Consider the following 16,841-nt stretch of genomic DNA (forward strand, 5'->3'; position numbering starts at 1 on the left):
TAGCCAAGATACTATTTTAAAAATTTAACTAACATAGCAATGAGAAAATTAGCTAACTCTGCTTAGCATGTTAATAATTTATGTATCATATAGTCTTAGAAATTCTTAAACTGACATCTTTTACAACTAGCTATTTTTGAGTTATTTTATAGATTCTAAGTAATCATGATAGATTTATGTAAGGATTTGTTTTAACCCCTAAGTTTTTAAACTTAACATAAAGAAAATTATTATTCTATTCTTATTTTTCTTTTCATCATAAATATCAGAATGTACTATTCTGTTTATATTATCGGCTTCTTTAGAGATTATTCAGATTCTGAGTTGTCATTTTGACTAGCTAAATTTATCTTGATCCTTAGATTCTATATTTAATGAATATCTAACACTATGCTTGCACATAGTAGGCACTCAAAAAATATGTTTAGTGAATCAAGGTATATGATACAGTGCTCTTAATTATACTTTAAGTTTCCTTTCTTAACTCCTTCCCTTCACCCAAAATATATTGCCCTTTTTTGATACTCCTTTTCTTCCTGGCTTCACATTCTTCAGTATTCTGCTGTAATGTTGTTGTTTTGCTATTTTCTCTTACTTGAAATTCCTTGTAAGGTTTAACTACCCTGAGTCTCTTCTTGAGACTCATGTACTTGCTATTTTGTATTCTAACCCTTATTGTTTGCCCACTTTCTCTTAGAAAATGTCTGTCTTCCCCTTCCCTTTTGATCTATCTTTATTTCTGTTGAAAAAGTCATCTTTGAGGCTGTTTATGGTTTTGTGTTTTGTACTATTTCCATTGCAGTTTTCCCATCCTGAGGAACTATTTAGTTGTTACTTTGTAATTAATAAACATAATTTTATGTATTCTGTGTTTTTAGTCTATTGAAGACAATGAAGTATATTTGCCTAATGATGAGATTTGGACCTATGAGATTGATAGTGGGTTGTGGTAAGTAACTTTAAATTGCAGAATGTCCAGTCTTAATATCTGTTATAACTGCTGTCATCACCCACAGGGAGTCTGAGACCATACTTAGAATGTGCTGCAACATTATATTGTCTCCCTTTCCTTTTCTTTCAATGCTTTATTCTCTCTGGCTGTTTCTTTCCCCAACTCGCTTCCTCTCTCCATTCTTTGTCCTCTACTATTCCTCTCAAGACTAAGGCTGTTTCTGAAGACTTTGCTTTGTTCTACTAACTAATTCCCAATTCTGGTGACATGTGAAGATTTTGTAACTTTTTCTTCCCCAGTAGGTTGAAAAATCTTTACCATGGATCTTCTTACAGTTTTTACAGTATTGGCTACCATTACATCTTAATCGTAATTGTCAGTGACAGTTTTCATTGAAAAAGTACTCATGGAGTTCAAAAGGAATCTTAATTTGCTTTTCTGGAAAGTTATGGAATTCCACGTTACTCTTGCTGCAGGACGATGCACCTCATGGAAGGAGAACTCCCTACCTCCATGTCAGGAAGTTGCGGTGCTTGCATTAATGGAAAGCTATACGTTTTTGGAGGATATGATGACAAAGGATACAGCAATCGAGTAATTTTTTTTTTCAATTCAGAGCGCAGAAAAATGTAATGTTTAATGTGTCACTTCATCTCACAAGTTTACGAATGTATTTTACAAAGAAGACATATGTAGAAAAGCTTGAGCTTATGATGATAAGGTTTGAAAGATAGGGTGAAAATGCAGCATCATGCTCTCTTCTGCCATGTCTTTCTGCTTCAGAATTAACTACGTACTTAGTTGATATTCATAGGACAAGAGCATGATGGGAAAAGATCCATTTCAGTATTTTTCATATATCATTTTTGCTTCTAAAACATAGTTCCATTTTCATTAACTCTACAATTAAAATTTTTACCTTTTAAAAATGAAAAAGTAATATTATTAATTTTGGATCACATATCCCTGTGACATATGTTTAATTTTCCAATGTCCTGTCTGCTAATGGTGTTCTCCTCTTTTAAAAGCTTTATTTTGTTAATTTGCGAACAAGAGATGGAACCTATGTTTGGGAAAAACTCACCAACTTTGAAGGTCAACCACCCACACCACGTGATAAACTTTCCTGCTGGGTATATAAAGACAGGTAATGCAGCAAAACCATCTCATTAACTGCACTCAAGTAAGGATTACAGCTTGTGACCAAAATAGAGAAAACTTGAAAGTCTGAAATTTTTTTCAAGATAGTTACAAACTTGTTTTGACACTGATGTTAAAGGCAGTTTTGAACCTGGATAAGAGCCAGGTCATAAGAATAAACATGGTGGAAGCAGCTATTTGGTTTTTAAAAATTCATTACTTTATTAATTTTCTGAATCGTTAATACAGTTACATGGTTCAAAAATCAAAACCATATTAAAAAGGATACGATGAAAAGTCTGGCTCCCACTCCTGTCCCCATCCATCCTGTTCCCACCCTCCACATGCACAAATGGCTACTTTTATTAATATCTTTTGTATTTTTATAGCAGTGGTTCTCAAACTTGTCTGCCAGAGAAATAATCTGGGGATCTTTTAAAAGCTCTGAAGCCCAGGTGATACCCCAGAACTAATCAAATTACAATCACTGGGGGTATGATTTTTTTAAGCTCCTCAGGTGATTCCAAGTGCAGGCAAGTTTGGGAACAACTGCCATCCCTGTGACTTTGTGCAGATAGAAGCAAATACGTAGGTACGTGCTCTTCTCTTCCTCCTCCTTACACAAATATCGGTGTACTCCGTACACTATTCTGCACCCTGCTGCTTCCTTTTTTTTTTTTGAGGGGGCCATGCCACACGGCATATGGGAATTGTAGTTCCCTGACCAGGGATCGAACCCGCACCCCCTGCATTGGAAGTGCAGTGTCTCAACCACTGGACTTCTTTTAGTCAACAGTATACCATGGGGAACTTTAATCTTTCTGTATCTCTAGTTAGAAAGCTTGATTTTGTTTTTGTTTTTACAGTTGCATAGTATTCTCCTGTGTGGATATACCAAGTTTATTTAAACTTTCCCATATAGATGACGCAACACTTAGATTAAATGAATATCTTTGTGTATATATACATATGATTGCAGATCTATTTGTTGGATAAAATTCCAGAATTTGATTTCTGGTCAAAGGATAATACATTTATAATTGTGATAAATGTTTATTTTGCTAAGGTTGCTGTAACAGAGTTCTATAAACTGAATAAACAACAGAAATGTATTGTCTCATAGTTCTGGAGGCTAGAAGTCTGAGATCAAGGTGTCAGCAGGGTTGGTTTGTTCTCTGGGTTTTGAGAAAGAATCTGTTTTATGCCTGTCCCCAGCTTCTGGTGATTTGTTGGCAACCTTTGGTGTGTTGAAGCAACACTCTGATCTCTGCCTTCATAGTCACATAGCATTCTCTCTGTGTGCTTGTCTGTCTCCAAATTTTCCCTTTTTGTAAGAATACCAGTCATATTGGATTAGGACCTACCCTCATGACTTCATTTTAACTTGATTGCCTCTATAAGGACCCTGTCTCTAAATGAGGTCACATTCTTTTTTTATTATTCTTATGTTTTTATTTCTAGAAAATATAATTGTTTTGCCTTCTTAATTGCAGTAATTCCTACTCTGCTTTATTCAATATTCAGTTTATTTTAAAAAAATCTCTTTTTAAACTGCAGGGGGCACTTATAATAATTAAGATGGAGGGTGTTAAGTTTTAAAGAACAATCAGTTTAAATAATACACATTTATATTTTGAATACAAAAGGCAGACATTAAAATTTGACAGAATATTTTATAATTCTCAAAAAGCATATCAGAATTCCAGAGGGTAAGGAATAAGATTATCTTGGTCATGAAAAGGTACATGGATCAAAATACTCTCTAGAATATGAGAATTTGGAAAGGAAAATCTTAAACCTTTGAATTGTGGATTAATCAGATTTAAAGAGAAACCAACTATGATTATGCTGTTGTTGCTTTCTCTGGCCCTACAAATTGATAACCATTAGTACTCTGCTTTGAGTAGCCAGTAATGTCACATTCTAAATACAGGGGCTTAGGACTTCTATATATGAATTTTGTGGGGGACACAATTTAATCCATAACATTGGATTTTGCCAACTTTTCCTCCAATAAATTTGTGCTGTTTTGTGTTGTCAATAATGGAGTGCCTCTTTGTCCCCAGCCTTGCCAAGAATTTGCAGGCAAACTTAGATGTTTTTGGCCAAATTTTTAGGTGAGATGTGATGCCTCAGTCTTATTTTAATTTTCATATATTTAAGGGCAATTTTTATTTCTTTTTCTCTGAACTGAAAAATAAATCCTTTGCTAATTATTTTTTATTTGATTGATCCTTTGCTAATTATTTTTTATTTATTTTATTTGATACTCTTGATTTCTAGGAGTTATTTATGTATAAAGAGATTAGTGTTTGAGTGTGATATATGAAAATATTTTTTCCAGGTTGTCATTTGTCTTTTGACTTTGCATAAAGTGTGTTTTGCGTGTATTAAACAGCTTCTTAAAGCTGTTATTTAGGTAAATTTATCAATAATTTCTTTTCTGGCTTCTTGACTTTGGGTCAATTGCAAAGGTTTTTTCCACTCCAAGATTATAAACTAGTTCTCACATATTTTCCTCTAGTACTTCTGTCATTTTTAGAAACCTGGGAGGGCTTCCCTGACAGTCCAGTGGTAAGGACTCCACACTTTCACTGCTGAGGGCACGGGTTTGATCCCTGGTCGGGGAACTAAGATCCTGCAAGCTGTGTGGCACAGCCAAAAAAAAAAGAACCAGTAAAAACCTGTGAATGGTATGAGATATGAATCCAAGTTTATCTTTTATTATTTAGTTTTTAAATTTTATAACTGGTGGTTTGTACCTCTTCATCCCTTCACTATTTCACCCATCCCCCACCCTTCCCCTCTAGCAACCACTAGTTTGTTCTCTGTATCTGTTTTTTCATATTTGTTCTTTGTTTTGATTTTTACATTCTGCACATAAGTGAAAACATGCAGTATTTGTTTTTCTCTGATTTATTTCACTTAGCATAATATCTTGAGTCCATCCATGTTGTCACAAATGGCAAAATTTCATTCTTTTTTATGGCTGAGTAATATTTCATTGTGTGTGTGTGTGTGTGTGTGTGTGTGTGTACATACATACACACCACATCTTCTTTATCCATTCATCTGTTGATGGACACAGGTTGCTTCCATATCTTGGCTATTGTAAATAATGCTGCAATGAACATTGGGTGTATATATCTTTTTGAATAAGTGTTTTCATTTTATTTGGTTAAATAGGAGTGGCATTGCTGGATGGTATGGTAGTTCTATTTTTAATTATTTGAGAAACTTCCATACTGTTTTCTATAGTGGTTGTATCAATTTACATTCCCACCAACAATGCATGAAGGTTTCCTTTTCTCCACATCTGTGCCAACACTTGTTATTTCTTGTCCTTTTGATAATAGCCATTCTGACAGGTATAAGGTGACATCTCATTGTGGTTTGGGTTTGCATTTCCCTGATGATTAGCGATACTGAGCATCTTTTCATGTGCCTGTTGGACATCTGTATGTGTTCTTTGGAAAAATGTCTATTCAGGTCTTTTCCCCATTTTTTAACTGGGTTGTTTTTTTTAACTGATACTGAGTTGTTTGAGTTCTTTATATATTTTGTATATTAGCCCCTAGTGGACATGTCATTTGCAAATATCTTCTCCCATTCAGTAGGTTGCCTTTTTGTTTTATTGATGGTTTCTTTTGCTGTACAAAAGCTTTTTAGTTTGTTGTGGTCCCATTTGCTTATTTTTGCTTTTGTTGCCCTTGCCAGAGAAGACAGATCCAAAAACATATTGCTAAGGCTGATTTCAAAGAGTGTACTGCCTAAGTTTTCTTCTAGGGGTTTTATAGTATCAAGTCTTATGCTTAAGTCTGTAATGCATTTTGAGTTTATTTTTGTATATAGTGTGAGAAAATAGTCTAGTTTCATTCTTTTATAGGTAGCTGTAAGTTTTCCCAACACCACTTATTGAAGAGACTGTCTTTTCTCCATTGTATATTTTTTTTTAAAGAGTATAGTAGATTTTTGTCTTTTTTTTAAATTTAATTAATTAATTAATTTATTTATTTCTGGCTGTGTTGGGTCTTCGTTTCTGTGTGAGGGCTTTCTCTAGTTGCGGCAAGCGGGGGCCACTCTTCATCACGGTGCGTGGGCCTTTCACTGTCGCAGCCTCTCTTGTTGCGGGGCACAAGCTCCAGACGCGCAGGCTCAGTAGTTGTGGCTCACAGGCCTAGTTGCTCCGTGGCATGTGGGATCTTCCCAGACCAGGGCTTGAACCCGTGTCCCCTGCATTGGCAGGCAGATTCTCAACCACTGCGCCACCAGGGAAGCCCCTGTATATTCTTATGTTGTAGATTAACTGAGCATACGTGCATGGGTTTACTTCTGGGCTCTCTATTCTGTTTCATTGATCTATGTGTCTATTTTTGTACCAGTACCTTACTGTTTTTATTACTGTAGCTTTGTAGTATAGTTTGAAACCAGGGACCATGACACATTTAGCTTTGTTCTTCTTTCTCAAGATTATTTTGGCTATTTGGAGTCTTTTGTGGTTCCATAAAAATTTTAGGATTATTTGTTCTAGCTCTGTGAAAAAAATGCCATCAGTATTTTGATAAGGATTGCATTGAATCTATAGATTGCTTTGGGTAGTATGGACATTTTAACAATATTAATTCTTCCAATCCATGAACATAAAATATCTTTCCACTTATTCATGTCATCTTCAATTTCTTTCATCAGTGCCTTATAGTTTTCATAGTACAGGTCTTTCACCTTTTTGGTTAAATTTATTCCTAGGTATTTTATTCGTTTTGATGCAATTGTAAATGGAATTATTTTCTTGATTTCTGTCTCTGATAGTTCATTATTAGTGTATAGAAATGCAACCGATTTATGTCTATTAATTTTGTGTCCTGTAACTTTATTGAATTCATTTATTAGTTTTTATAGTTTTTTGGTGGACTCTTTAGAGTATTCTATATATAGAATCATGTCATCTGCAAATAGTGACAGTTTTATTCCTTCCCTTCCAATTTGGATGCTTTTTATTTCTTTTTCTTCTCTGATTGCTGTGGCTAGGATTTCCAATATTAAGTAAAAATGGGGGCATCCTTGTATTGTTCCTGATCTTAGAGGAAACGCTTTCAGCTTTTCACCATTGACTATGATGTTAGCTGTGAGTTTGTCAAAAATGGCCTTTATTGTGTTGATGTATGTTCCTTCTCCACCCACTTTGTTGAGAGTTTTTGTAATGAATCGATGTTGGATTTTGTCAAATGCTTTTTCTGTAGCTATTGAGTTGATTGCATGATTTTTAGCCTTCATTTTGTTACTGTGGTGTGTCATGTTGATTGATTTGTGGATACTGAGCCATCCTTGCATTTCTGGGATAAATCCCACTTGATCATTGTGTATGATCCTTTTAACGTATTGTTGAATTCAGTTTGCTAGTGTTTTGTTGAAGATTTGTGTATCTATGTTCACCAGGGATATTGGCCTGTAAGTTTCTTTTTTTGTAGTGTCTTTTTCTGATTTTGGTATCAAGGTAATGCTGGCCTTGTAGAATGGGTTTGGAAATTTTCTCTCCTCTTCAATTTTTTTAGAATAGTTTGAGAAGGATAGGTGTTAAATCTTCTTTGAAGGTATGATAGAATTCATTTGTGAAGCCATCTGGTCCTGGACTTTTGTTTTTGGGGAGTTTTTTTGATTACTGATCAATTTTATTGCTAGTAGTCAGTCTGTTCAGATTTTCTGTTTCTTCCTCATTCAGTCTTGGGAGATTGTATGTGGCTAGGAGTTTATCCAGTTCTAGGTTGTTCATTTTTTTGGCTTATAATTGTTCATAGTAATCTCTTATGATTTGTATTTCTGTGGTGTTGGTTGTAACTTCTCTTTTATTTCTGATTTTATTTACTTGGGTCTTCTCTCTTTCTTTATTGATGAGTCTGACTAAAAAATTTTCAATTTTGTGTATCTTTACAAAGAACCAGCTCTTATTTTCATTGATCTTTTCTATTAGTTTTTTAAATCTCTATTTTATTTATTTCTTCTCTGATCTTTGTTATTTCTTTCCTTCTGCTGACTTTGGACCTTGTTTGTTCTTCTTTTTCTAATTCTTTTAGGTGGGTCATATGGTAATTCTATGGTCAACATTTTTTTTTAATTTAATTTAATTTATTTTTAATTTATTTATTTTTGGCTGTGTTGGGTCTTCGTTGTTGCGTGCGGGCTTTCTCTAATTGTGATGAGCGGGGGCTACTCTTCATTGTGGTGCACAGGGTTCTTGTTGTGGTGGCTTCTCTTGTTGTGGAGCACAGGCTCTAGGCGCGCGGGCTTCAGTAGTTGTGGCTCATGGGCTCTAAAGCGTAGGCTCAGTAGTTGTGGCACATGGGCTTAGTTGCTCTGCGGCATGTGGGATCTTCCTGGACCAGGCTCAAACCCGTGTCCCCTGCATTGGCAGGTGGATTCTTAACCACTGCACCACCAGGGAAGCCCCTATGTTCAACATTTTGAGGAGAACCAAACTGTTTTCCACAGTAACTATGCCATGTTATATTCCCACTATAAACGTTCCAGTTTTCTACAGTCTCACCAACTCTTGCTATTTTCTTTTGTTTTTTGTTTGTTTGTTTGTTTGTTTTATAATTGCCATTGTAATGGGTGTGAAGTGGTATCCATTGTGGTTTTGATTTGTATTTCCCCAGTGACTAATGATGTTGACCATCTTTTCCGGTGCTTATTGGCCGTTTGTATACCTTCTTTGGAGAAATGTCTATTCTAGTCCTTTGCCCATTTTTTAAAAATTGGATTGTTTTATCTTTTTGTTATTGAGTTGTAGGAATTCTTTACATATTTGGATAGTAAACCCTTATCAGATATATGTAGTTTTCTTGTTGTGTTTTTGTCTGGCTTCAGTTTCAGGATAATGCTGACCTCATTGAATGAGTTAGGAAGTGTTCCCTCCTTCTCAGTATTTTTAAATGTTAGAGAAGGGTTGGTATTAATTCTTCTTGAAATATTTGATAGAATTCACCACTGAAGGCATCTGGTCCTGGACTTTTCTTTGTTGGGAGGTTTTTGGATTACTGATTCAGTCTCTTTACTTATTATATGTTTATTCAGATTTTTTATTTCTTCATGAGCCCCTTTTGGAAGTGTGTGTCTTTCCAGGAATTTTTCTATTTCATCTAGTTTATACAGTCTGTTGGTATGCAGTTTTTCGGTATTCTCTTATGATACTTTTTATTTCTGTCATGTTAACAGCAATGTCCCCTCTGTCACTCCTAATTTTAGTAATTTGAATTTTCTCTACTTTTTTTTTAGTCAACCTAGCTAAAGATTTGTCAATTTTGTTGATATTTTCAAAGACCCAACTTTTGGTTTTGTTGTTTCTCTCTATTGTTTTTCTATACACCATTTTGCTTATTTCCCCTTTAATTTTTATTATTTCCTTCTGTTATCTATGGGTTTAGTTTGCTTCTCTTTCTAGTTCCTTGATGTGTACAGTTATATTATTGATATGAGATCTTTCTTTTTAAATTTGTGGGCATTTATAGCTATAAGATTCCCTCTGAGCACCACCTTCACAGTATTCCATAAGTTTTGTTTTATTCTGTTTGCATTTTCAGTCATTTCAAGGTAATTCTTAACTTTCCTTGTGATTTTTTTCACTCATGGGGTTGACAGATTTTTTTCTTTCTTTCAGCACTTTAATGACTTTATTACATTGCCTTTTGGCCTCCATTCTTCTGGTGAGAAATTCACTCATTTGTATTTATCCAGCTTGGAGTGTGCTGAGCTTCTGGGGCTGGTGGATGTATATCTTTCATCAGTTTTAGGAAGTTCTTATTAATTAACAAATATTTCTTCTACCCATTTATTTGTCTCTTCTCCTTCTGGGACTCCTATTATATGCACATTAGATCATATGATATTGTTATACAGAGCTTGGGCTCTCTTCCCTGCCCCCCACTCTTTTATTCTCTTTGTTTTAATTTGGATACTTTTTTTGACCAATTGACTTATCTTCAAGTTCATCTTTTCCATTGCTATGTCCAGTTTCCTGTTATGACTATCTAATGAATTTCTTTATTTCTGACATCTTATTTTCCAATTTTTTGCATTTTCATTTCATTCTTTTTCATGGTTCCATGTCTGTGCCAAAATTACCTAGTTCTTCCTGCACATTGTCCACCTTTTACAAACTAGTCTGTTACTATTTCTACCATAGTTATTTTAAAGGCCATGTCTAATAATTCTAATATCTGGGCCACCTTGGAGTCAGCTTATATTGACTCTTTCCTCTCTTGATCATGGGTCACTTTTTTTGCCTTTTCTTATACCTTGTAATTTCTTCATCATTTGACAGACATTCTGTACGAAAGAACAGTAAAGATGGGAATAAACAATATTTCTTTCCAGAAAAGGACATGCCCTTTTTTCCTTTTTCAGGTTGCTAGAGTGGGATTTAAGTCAGTCTAATCTATAGTTGATCTGTGTTTGGACTTTGTTGCAGCTTTAGTTTGATTCAGTTTAACCACTGGCTTCAAATGTTCTGATGCAGGACCAAGACTTTCCTTTGCTACAGCCCAATGTTTGAGCACTAGAGATTGTCTAGAGATTTTGAACAGTGCTTCACAGCTGAGTACCTACTTCTCAGAACTGTGGGAGATCTCTCCTTGTTTCATAGCCTACCTGTGTTGCTAGGGAGTTCTGTTTGCTCTCCAATCCCACTTTATACTTTCTGCACCTTGAGAGATCTCTTTCAGCATTGCACCTTCCCCCCTGGCCTTTTGAGGGCAGCCACCCTCCCTGTATGCTATAATGGCTTGGCATGCCTCTGAGGTGTTTCTGCCAGATCTCCTGCCCAGATCCCAAACTTTAGAGTTGATAGCTCAGATTGCCTCAAGGAGAGTTGCTCAGCTCTTCTCTGCTTCCAGCTCTTGGTGACTGACCCTGAGCCCTCCCTGAAGACTATGTGAAAAAGTTGTTGAGTAGGTTCAAGCTCCCTCTGTGGCTGAGTTTCTTAAGATTCTAATTTGCTATGCCAGCCTACATGTGACTGTTAAAATTTTGGGTGACTTCTTTTACAAACCCAATCTGTGCTGGATTCTTTCTCCTCCTGCTGTTACATCAGGGATGAAAGCAGCCATGGGCCTCTTCTCTCCTACTGGGAGCTCATCACTTTCTGGAATTAGTTCATTTAGGTCTCTTTGTTCCCATAGCTCTTTGATTTTTTTTTTAAACTATGGTTTTGTAGTTTATATGGCTTGTTTAGGTTGTGAGAGAAATGATGTCTTCCTACTTTCTGTGAACAGACTGAAAGTAGAACTCCTAAAGTGTGTCCTTTGTTTTGTTTTTCAGATTAATATATTTTGGTGGCTATGGGTGTAGGAGACACAATGAACTCCAGGATTGTTTTGATGTTCATGATGCATCTTGGGTAAGAGAGTAATCCCTGTTTACATTTTCCTCTAAGTTAGTGTCACGTTACAGTCTTCAGAAATAATGAGCCCAGTTTTTCTCATTTTAATTTGCTGTAATTGATATTATGAAAAAAAATGTATTTTCTCTCTTTTGAATTTGGGTTCAGTTGCAGGAGGTTCTCTCACCTAATTATATCAGCCTTCATGGCTACTGGCAGAGTAATGTCTTTTCTGATGCCATTAATCACTTATAGCTGCTTCTGTTAGACAACTAGTGGCTTTAGCACAACTTGGAAATACTTTGTTCATAGGTAACCGCAGTGGCTATTGCTGACATACACCTCCTTTTAGGTACGTCCACCAGAACTATTCATAGCTCAGTCTGGCTTCTGTATGAGAGTGAGTAAGTTGGTAGTCATATTACTTTTTCTATTTATTCTTACTGGTTAGAGAATAAACTATTATTAATGAAAGAACTCATGACTTATAAAAATGAAATCTTTTAACAGATAACTTTAAAAACCATTGATCTCACCACCAAGATACACAGTAACTCTTCAGTTTTACCTTCTACTAGCATGTATTATTATTGTACATTATTAATGTAAAGGTATATGTACATTTCATGTATATCTCTTTGTATATGGGTATTTAAAAATTCTCCATAGTCTTCATTTAGACTATGTGTGAAATTAATATGTGCTAATTAATAAAACTGAATGGTTTTTAAGTGTTAAAAATGGTTTACATGGTTTTTGAGTTTTTAAAATGAAATATCTTTAAAGTTTTGCTACTTACAGTATTACTGATAATTTTTAGTAATATAACTTCCCATTAATTATGTCTACTCATCAGTGAAATCTCTCATTTTTTTCTCCTCTAGTACAGTTAGGCTAATGATCATGTCCTAAAGTTTATGGTGTACAGGTAGATTTTTTCATTTAGATTCTAAACTAAGTAAATTATTTAGTTTATTTGACTTGTTTGACAAGTCCTGACAAAAATGAATGATATATTCCTGACATATAACATAAAACTGGTACAGAGGTAAGCTAGAGTAGTGGTAGAGGATTTCAGCAATGCAGAAGATGCTAAATACAGTCTAACTGCTAAATCTTTGCCTTGCCAATAGTTTCGTCTTCCTAGAAGACAAGAGAGTGAGCATAAGTTTGATGCGTAAGAACAAGGTGCTTGGTTAAGTAGAATTGATTGGAATTTTTTGGAAAAAGGAACCATTGTTCCCTAAAGTTTCTAACAGCAGTGATTAGGAATTCTGAACCTGTACTTTAGGAAAAGAGATTTCCAAATGTAAATATCATTCTGTTCTCTGCAATTCTAAAAGAGATATTCCTTTGAGAGAAGTGGAAGATTGTCAACAAGTAAAGTCATGACTCATGCAAGCAATACTACGAGAAGGAAAGTTGCCAGGTGATGCTGCTATGGCCTAGGGACCACACTTTGTGAGCCACTGGTATATGCATTAGCTTTACGACTGTGGTTACACTGGTGTATGCGTTAGCTTTATGACTGTAGTTACCCTGGTGTATGCATTAGCTTTATGACTATGGTCACACTTAACTCTATTTCTGTAAAAGTGCCTATTATTTCACCAGTGAATATGCAGTGAAACTATAATACTAATCTAAAAATTATAAAAGCTTTCAAAAATATTTTTTAAATTTCTGTTTTAGGAAGAGCAGATATTCTGGGGTTGGCATAACGATGTTCACATATTTGACACAAAGACACAGAGTTGGCTTCAACCAGAAATTAAAGTAAGTATTGTAAAAAGTTACCTTTATGTTTGTGTACTCATTAATACTTTTAAAATCTATTTCTTTTACTGGGTTATTGGATTTTAGTAATTGAGTTTGTTATCATATACAAAGGGGTTCTCTTATGAGAACTGTTATTAGTACTTTTTTTTAATCACATATTTTTCTCCAGGCTAACTAAGGTTTTCTAGAAAAATCTAAAGAGGTGCCGTCATCATTCTTTACCCACAAGTGTAATGCCTTGATTTAATGAAGTCTTTTTTAAAAAGTCCTTTCGTAACAAAGTCCATGATTTTAAAAAGCCCATGTTTCATAAACCCTTGCAATCTTAATCCTCTTTCATCTGCTCGTGAACAAACACAAATACACATTAGTTTAAGCCATTAAAGAATTCTCACATAGCTGGGAAGCGTATTTTGAAGTGGTTCACACAGTGGAAGAGCTACAGGGACCAGGACCTTAGGAACTGGAACAAGTTATCCAACACCATCACAATATTTGCATCTCTCTGTCGGCTTCTCCCTGCTTCTCTGTGTGCCAGCCTCATTCTGTCTACTGCAGACTGTCCAGCTCATTTAGAAGGGAATATGGCCCCTGGCTACACCAGATCTTTCTATTGGTGCTGTATTCTGTCAATGTCTATATCTTTGTCCTAGAAAAGGACTCTGGCTCTACTTAGGCATGTTCCTACTCTATAGCAGTCCCTGCTGCCAAGGGGATGACTGGCCAGGTCTGAGTCTCAGGTCTGTCCCTAGGGGAGCAAGGTATTGTGATTGGTCAGCTCACCGGAACTGTGCAGAATAGAATGCTGAACAGGCAAAACCAAATTTCTGTCACTAACATGCACGTATGACTAAAATTCCTTGCAGTTCAGCTTCTGTAGATGGTAGTGAGGGAGGTTCTGTGCAAAATAGCAAGTGTTACAAGGTTTGACCCTTCTCAGCATCCTCTGTTTCCAAGCAGTGCTTTTCAGGTTTCCAGTGCTCTTCTGTTCTCTTCTAATTTTGGAACTGATCAACTATCAGTCGATCATATTTGTTGATTGAATTTTCCTGCAGTCAGCATTTTATTTTATTTTATTTATTTATTTATTTTTAACATCTTTATTGGAGTATAATTGCTTTACAATGGTGTGTTAGTTTCTGCTTTATAACAAAGTGAATCAGTTATACATATACATATGTTCCCATATCTCTTCCCTCTTGCATCTCCCTCCCTCCCACCTTCCCTATCCCACCCCTCTAGGTGGTCACAAAGCGCGGAGCTGATCTCCCTGTGCTATGCAGCTGCTTCCCACTAGCTAGCTATTTTACATTTGGTAGTGTATATATGTCCATGCCACTCTCTCACTTTGTCACAGCTTACCCTTCCCCCTCCCCATATCCTCAAGTCCATTCTCTAGTAGGTCTGTGTCTTTATTCCCGTCTTACCCCTAGGTTCTTCATGACCTTTTTTTTTTTTCCTTAGATTCCATATATATGTGTTAGCATACTGTATTTGTTTTTCTCTTTCTGACTTACTTCACTCTGTATGACAGACTCTAACTCCATCCACCTCACTACAAATAACTCAATCAGTCAGCATTTTAATGTTAAGATTTGTGTATTAATGAAATAAAAGCATCTTATCTCTGTTAAAATAATTTCGTGTCAGCAAGCAGGTGGAGAGAAATATTATTGAGACTGGATCTACTGAAACTCATCCTGGATCTCTTTCAGGCCTCTTAACGCTCTGCTCCCTTAGAGAATAAGCAAGAGTCTGGAGCTACTGCAGGCATATTTTTAGAATGTGCTCCTTGGAATAAGTGAACTGAGGTAGCTTATAATTAGTTCTTTGGACTTCAGGTCTTTCTGTTGTGACTCCTTCTCTCTCTCCTTACCTTAATCCATACCCCTTCCCCCCTTCTGCACCAGCAGCCTAACAGGCACTGACACTCTTTCAGTTAGTGTTTAACAGTATTTTCACTGTGATTTCTCTGATTATTTCTTCAAATAAGTTCTTACATTGTTTATATTATATCTGAAGGTTTTTTTTTTAATTTATTTTTTATTTTTGGTTGCATTGGGTCTTCGTTGCTGCGCACGGACTTTCTCTAGTTGCGGCGAGCGGGGGCTACTCTTCATTGTGGTGCACGGGCTTCTCATTGCGGTGGCTTCTCTTGTTGCGGAGCACGGGCTCTGGACGCCGGGGCTCAGTAGTGTGATGCACGGGCTTAGTTGCTCCACGGCATGTGGGATCTTCCCGGACCAGGGCTTGAACCCATGTCCCTGAGCTGGCAGGCGGATTCCCAACCACCACTGCGCCACCGGGGAAGTCCCTATGTGAAATCTTATTTTGCCAAATAGTGTCAGGCATTTAAGAAAAACGCTTTAAAAAGTAAAGATCAGGGACTTCCCTGGTGGTCCACTGGTTAAGAATCTGCCTTCCAATGCAGGGGACGTGGGTTCAATCCCTGTTTTGCTGTGGGGCAGCTAAGCCCTCGCACCACAACTACTGAGCCCGCATGCCTCAACTAGAGAGCCCGCATGCCACAATGAAAGATCCTACATGCTGCAACTAATACCCAACACAGCCAAAAAAAAAAAAAATAATAATAATAATAATAAATCAGTCAATATTGTAAAAAAAAGTAAAAATCAGGGTGAATAAATGTAATTCCTTAAGAGTAGTATTTGTCTATAATTATTACTATTGAGAACGAACTTTTGCATTAAGGTTTTGAATTAAGTTACATAGGTAATGGTAACTTAGCAGTCAAGTATTTCTCATACTGAGCATAGGAATGTGACTTCATTATAGATGTTTCAAACCTTTGCGCTCCATTTTCTGATCTCTGCTTGCAGGGTGGTGTTCCACCGCAGCCACGAGCCGCGCATACGTGTGCAGTTCTCGGAAATAAGGGCTATATCTTTGGCGGACGTGTTTTGGTTAGTGTTTTTTATGAAAATGGTCTTTAATGTTTGATGCTTCTTACAAAAATTGATCTTTTGAGTTTGTGGAACAGCTGAACATTCAAATAGTCTAGAGATTAAAATGCCATTCAATAATAACTTTTTAAAATCTTCTATTCCCCAAACGGACCATACATGAGTAATCACAGATGATTATAAATCATATTTTAATGGGGGAGAATCCTTCACTTCAGTGATTTATCAGAAAAGTTTAATTTCTTATTATCTAAATCTTGTTAGTTTAAACTCATTTTTTCCTTTCCCCCTTGACACATTAATTTGGTAGCTCTATGCTAACTTTATTAATACTTAGCATTGTTTCCCAATATATAAACTTCTGATGTTAAGTAAAATAGAGTTAATCTATTTTTAATCTGAATTTATTTTAAAACCAAAATTTTAGCCCATGAAATATGTAAAACACTGACCAATTTCATACACTTTTGTTTTAGCAAACTAGGATGAATGATTTGCACTATCTAAACTTAGATACCTGGACCTGGTCTGGAAGGTAAGTTCGAAATTTAAGTGTGTTTTAATCTGTAGGCATTTTTGTGTGTGTGTGTGTGTCTGCCTGCACAGACGTGTGCACACATGCATGGTATAATCCAAACTTGGATCTGTAAAACTGAACTGATATTTTCTTCCC

The 16,841-nt window shown here is 35.9% G+C and overlaps 1 protein-coding gene across 3 annotated transcripts in view; it reads left to right on the forward strand.

The window, feature by feature from the left end:
* Nucleotides 1–16,841, forward strand: part of KLHDC1 (kelch domain containing 1) — a 57,673-nt gene that overhangs the window by 15,763 nt on the left and 25,069 nt on the right. For 2 of the 3 annotated variants that reach the window (XR_005018902.1, XM_036844761.1), the window contains exons 2-9: nt 879–949; nt 1,429–1,546; nt 1,981–2,099; nt 11,405–11,483; nt 11,818–11,865; nt 13,158–13,241; nt 16,085–16,168; nt 16,645–16,703. Coding sequence is in view for 2 of the 3 variants with exons in the window: in XM_036844761.1 (XP_036700656.1) it covers nt 879–949; nt 1,429–1,546; nt 1,981–2,099; nt 11,405–11,483; nt 11,818–11,865; nt 13,158–13,241; nt 16,085–16,168; nt 16,645–16,703 (662 nt within the window). In the remaining variant the exon portion in view is untranslated. The remainder of the gene's footprint in view (nt 1–878; nt 950–1,428; nt 1,547–1,980; nt 2,100–11,404; nt 11,484–11,817; nt 11,866–13,157; nt 13,242–16,084; nt 16,169–16,644; nt 16,704–16,841) is intronic. The other variant, XM_036844762.1, reaches the window with a different exon arrangement.

The sequence above is a fragment of the Balaenoptera musculus genome, chromosome 2, assembly GCF_009873245.2.
Source record: "Balaenoptera musculus isolate JJ_BM4_2016_0621 chromosome 2, mBalMus1.pri.v3, whole genome shotgun sequence".
Lineage (NCBI taxonomy): Eukaryota > Metazoa > Chordata > Mammalia > Artiodactyla > Balaenopteridae > Balaenoptera > Balaenoptera musculus.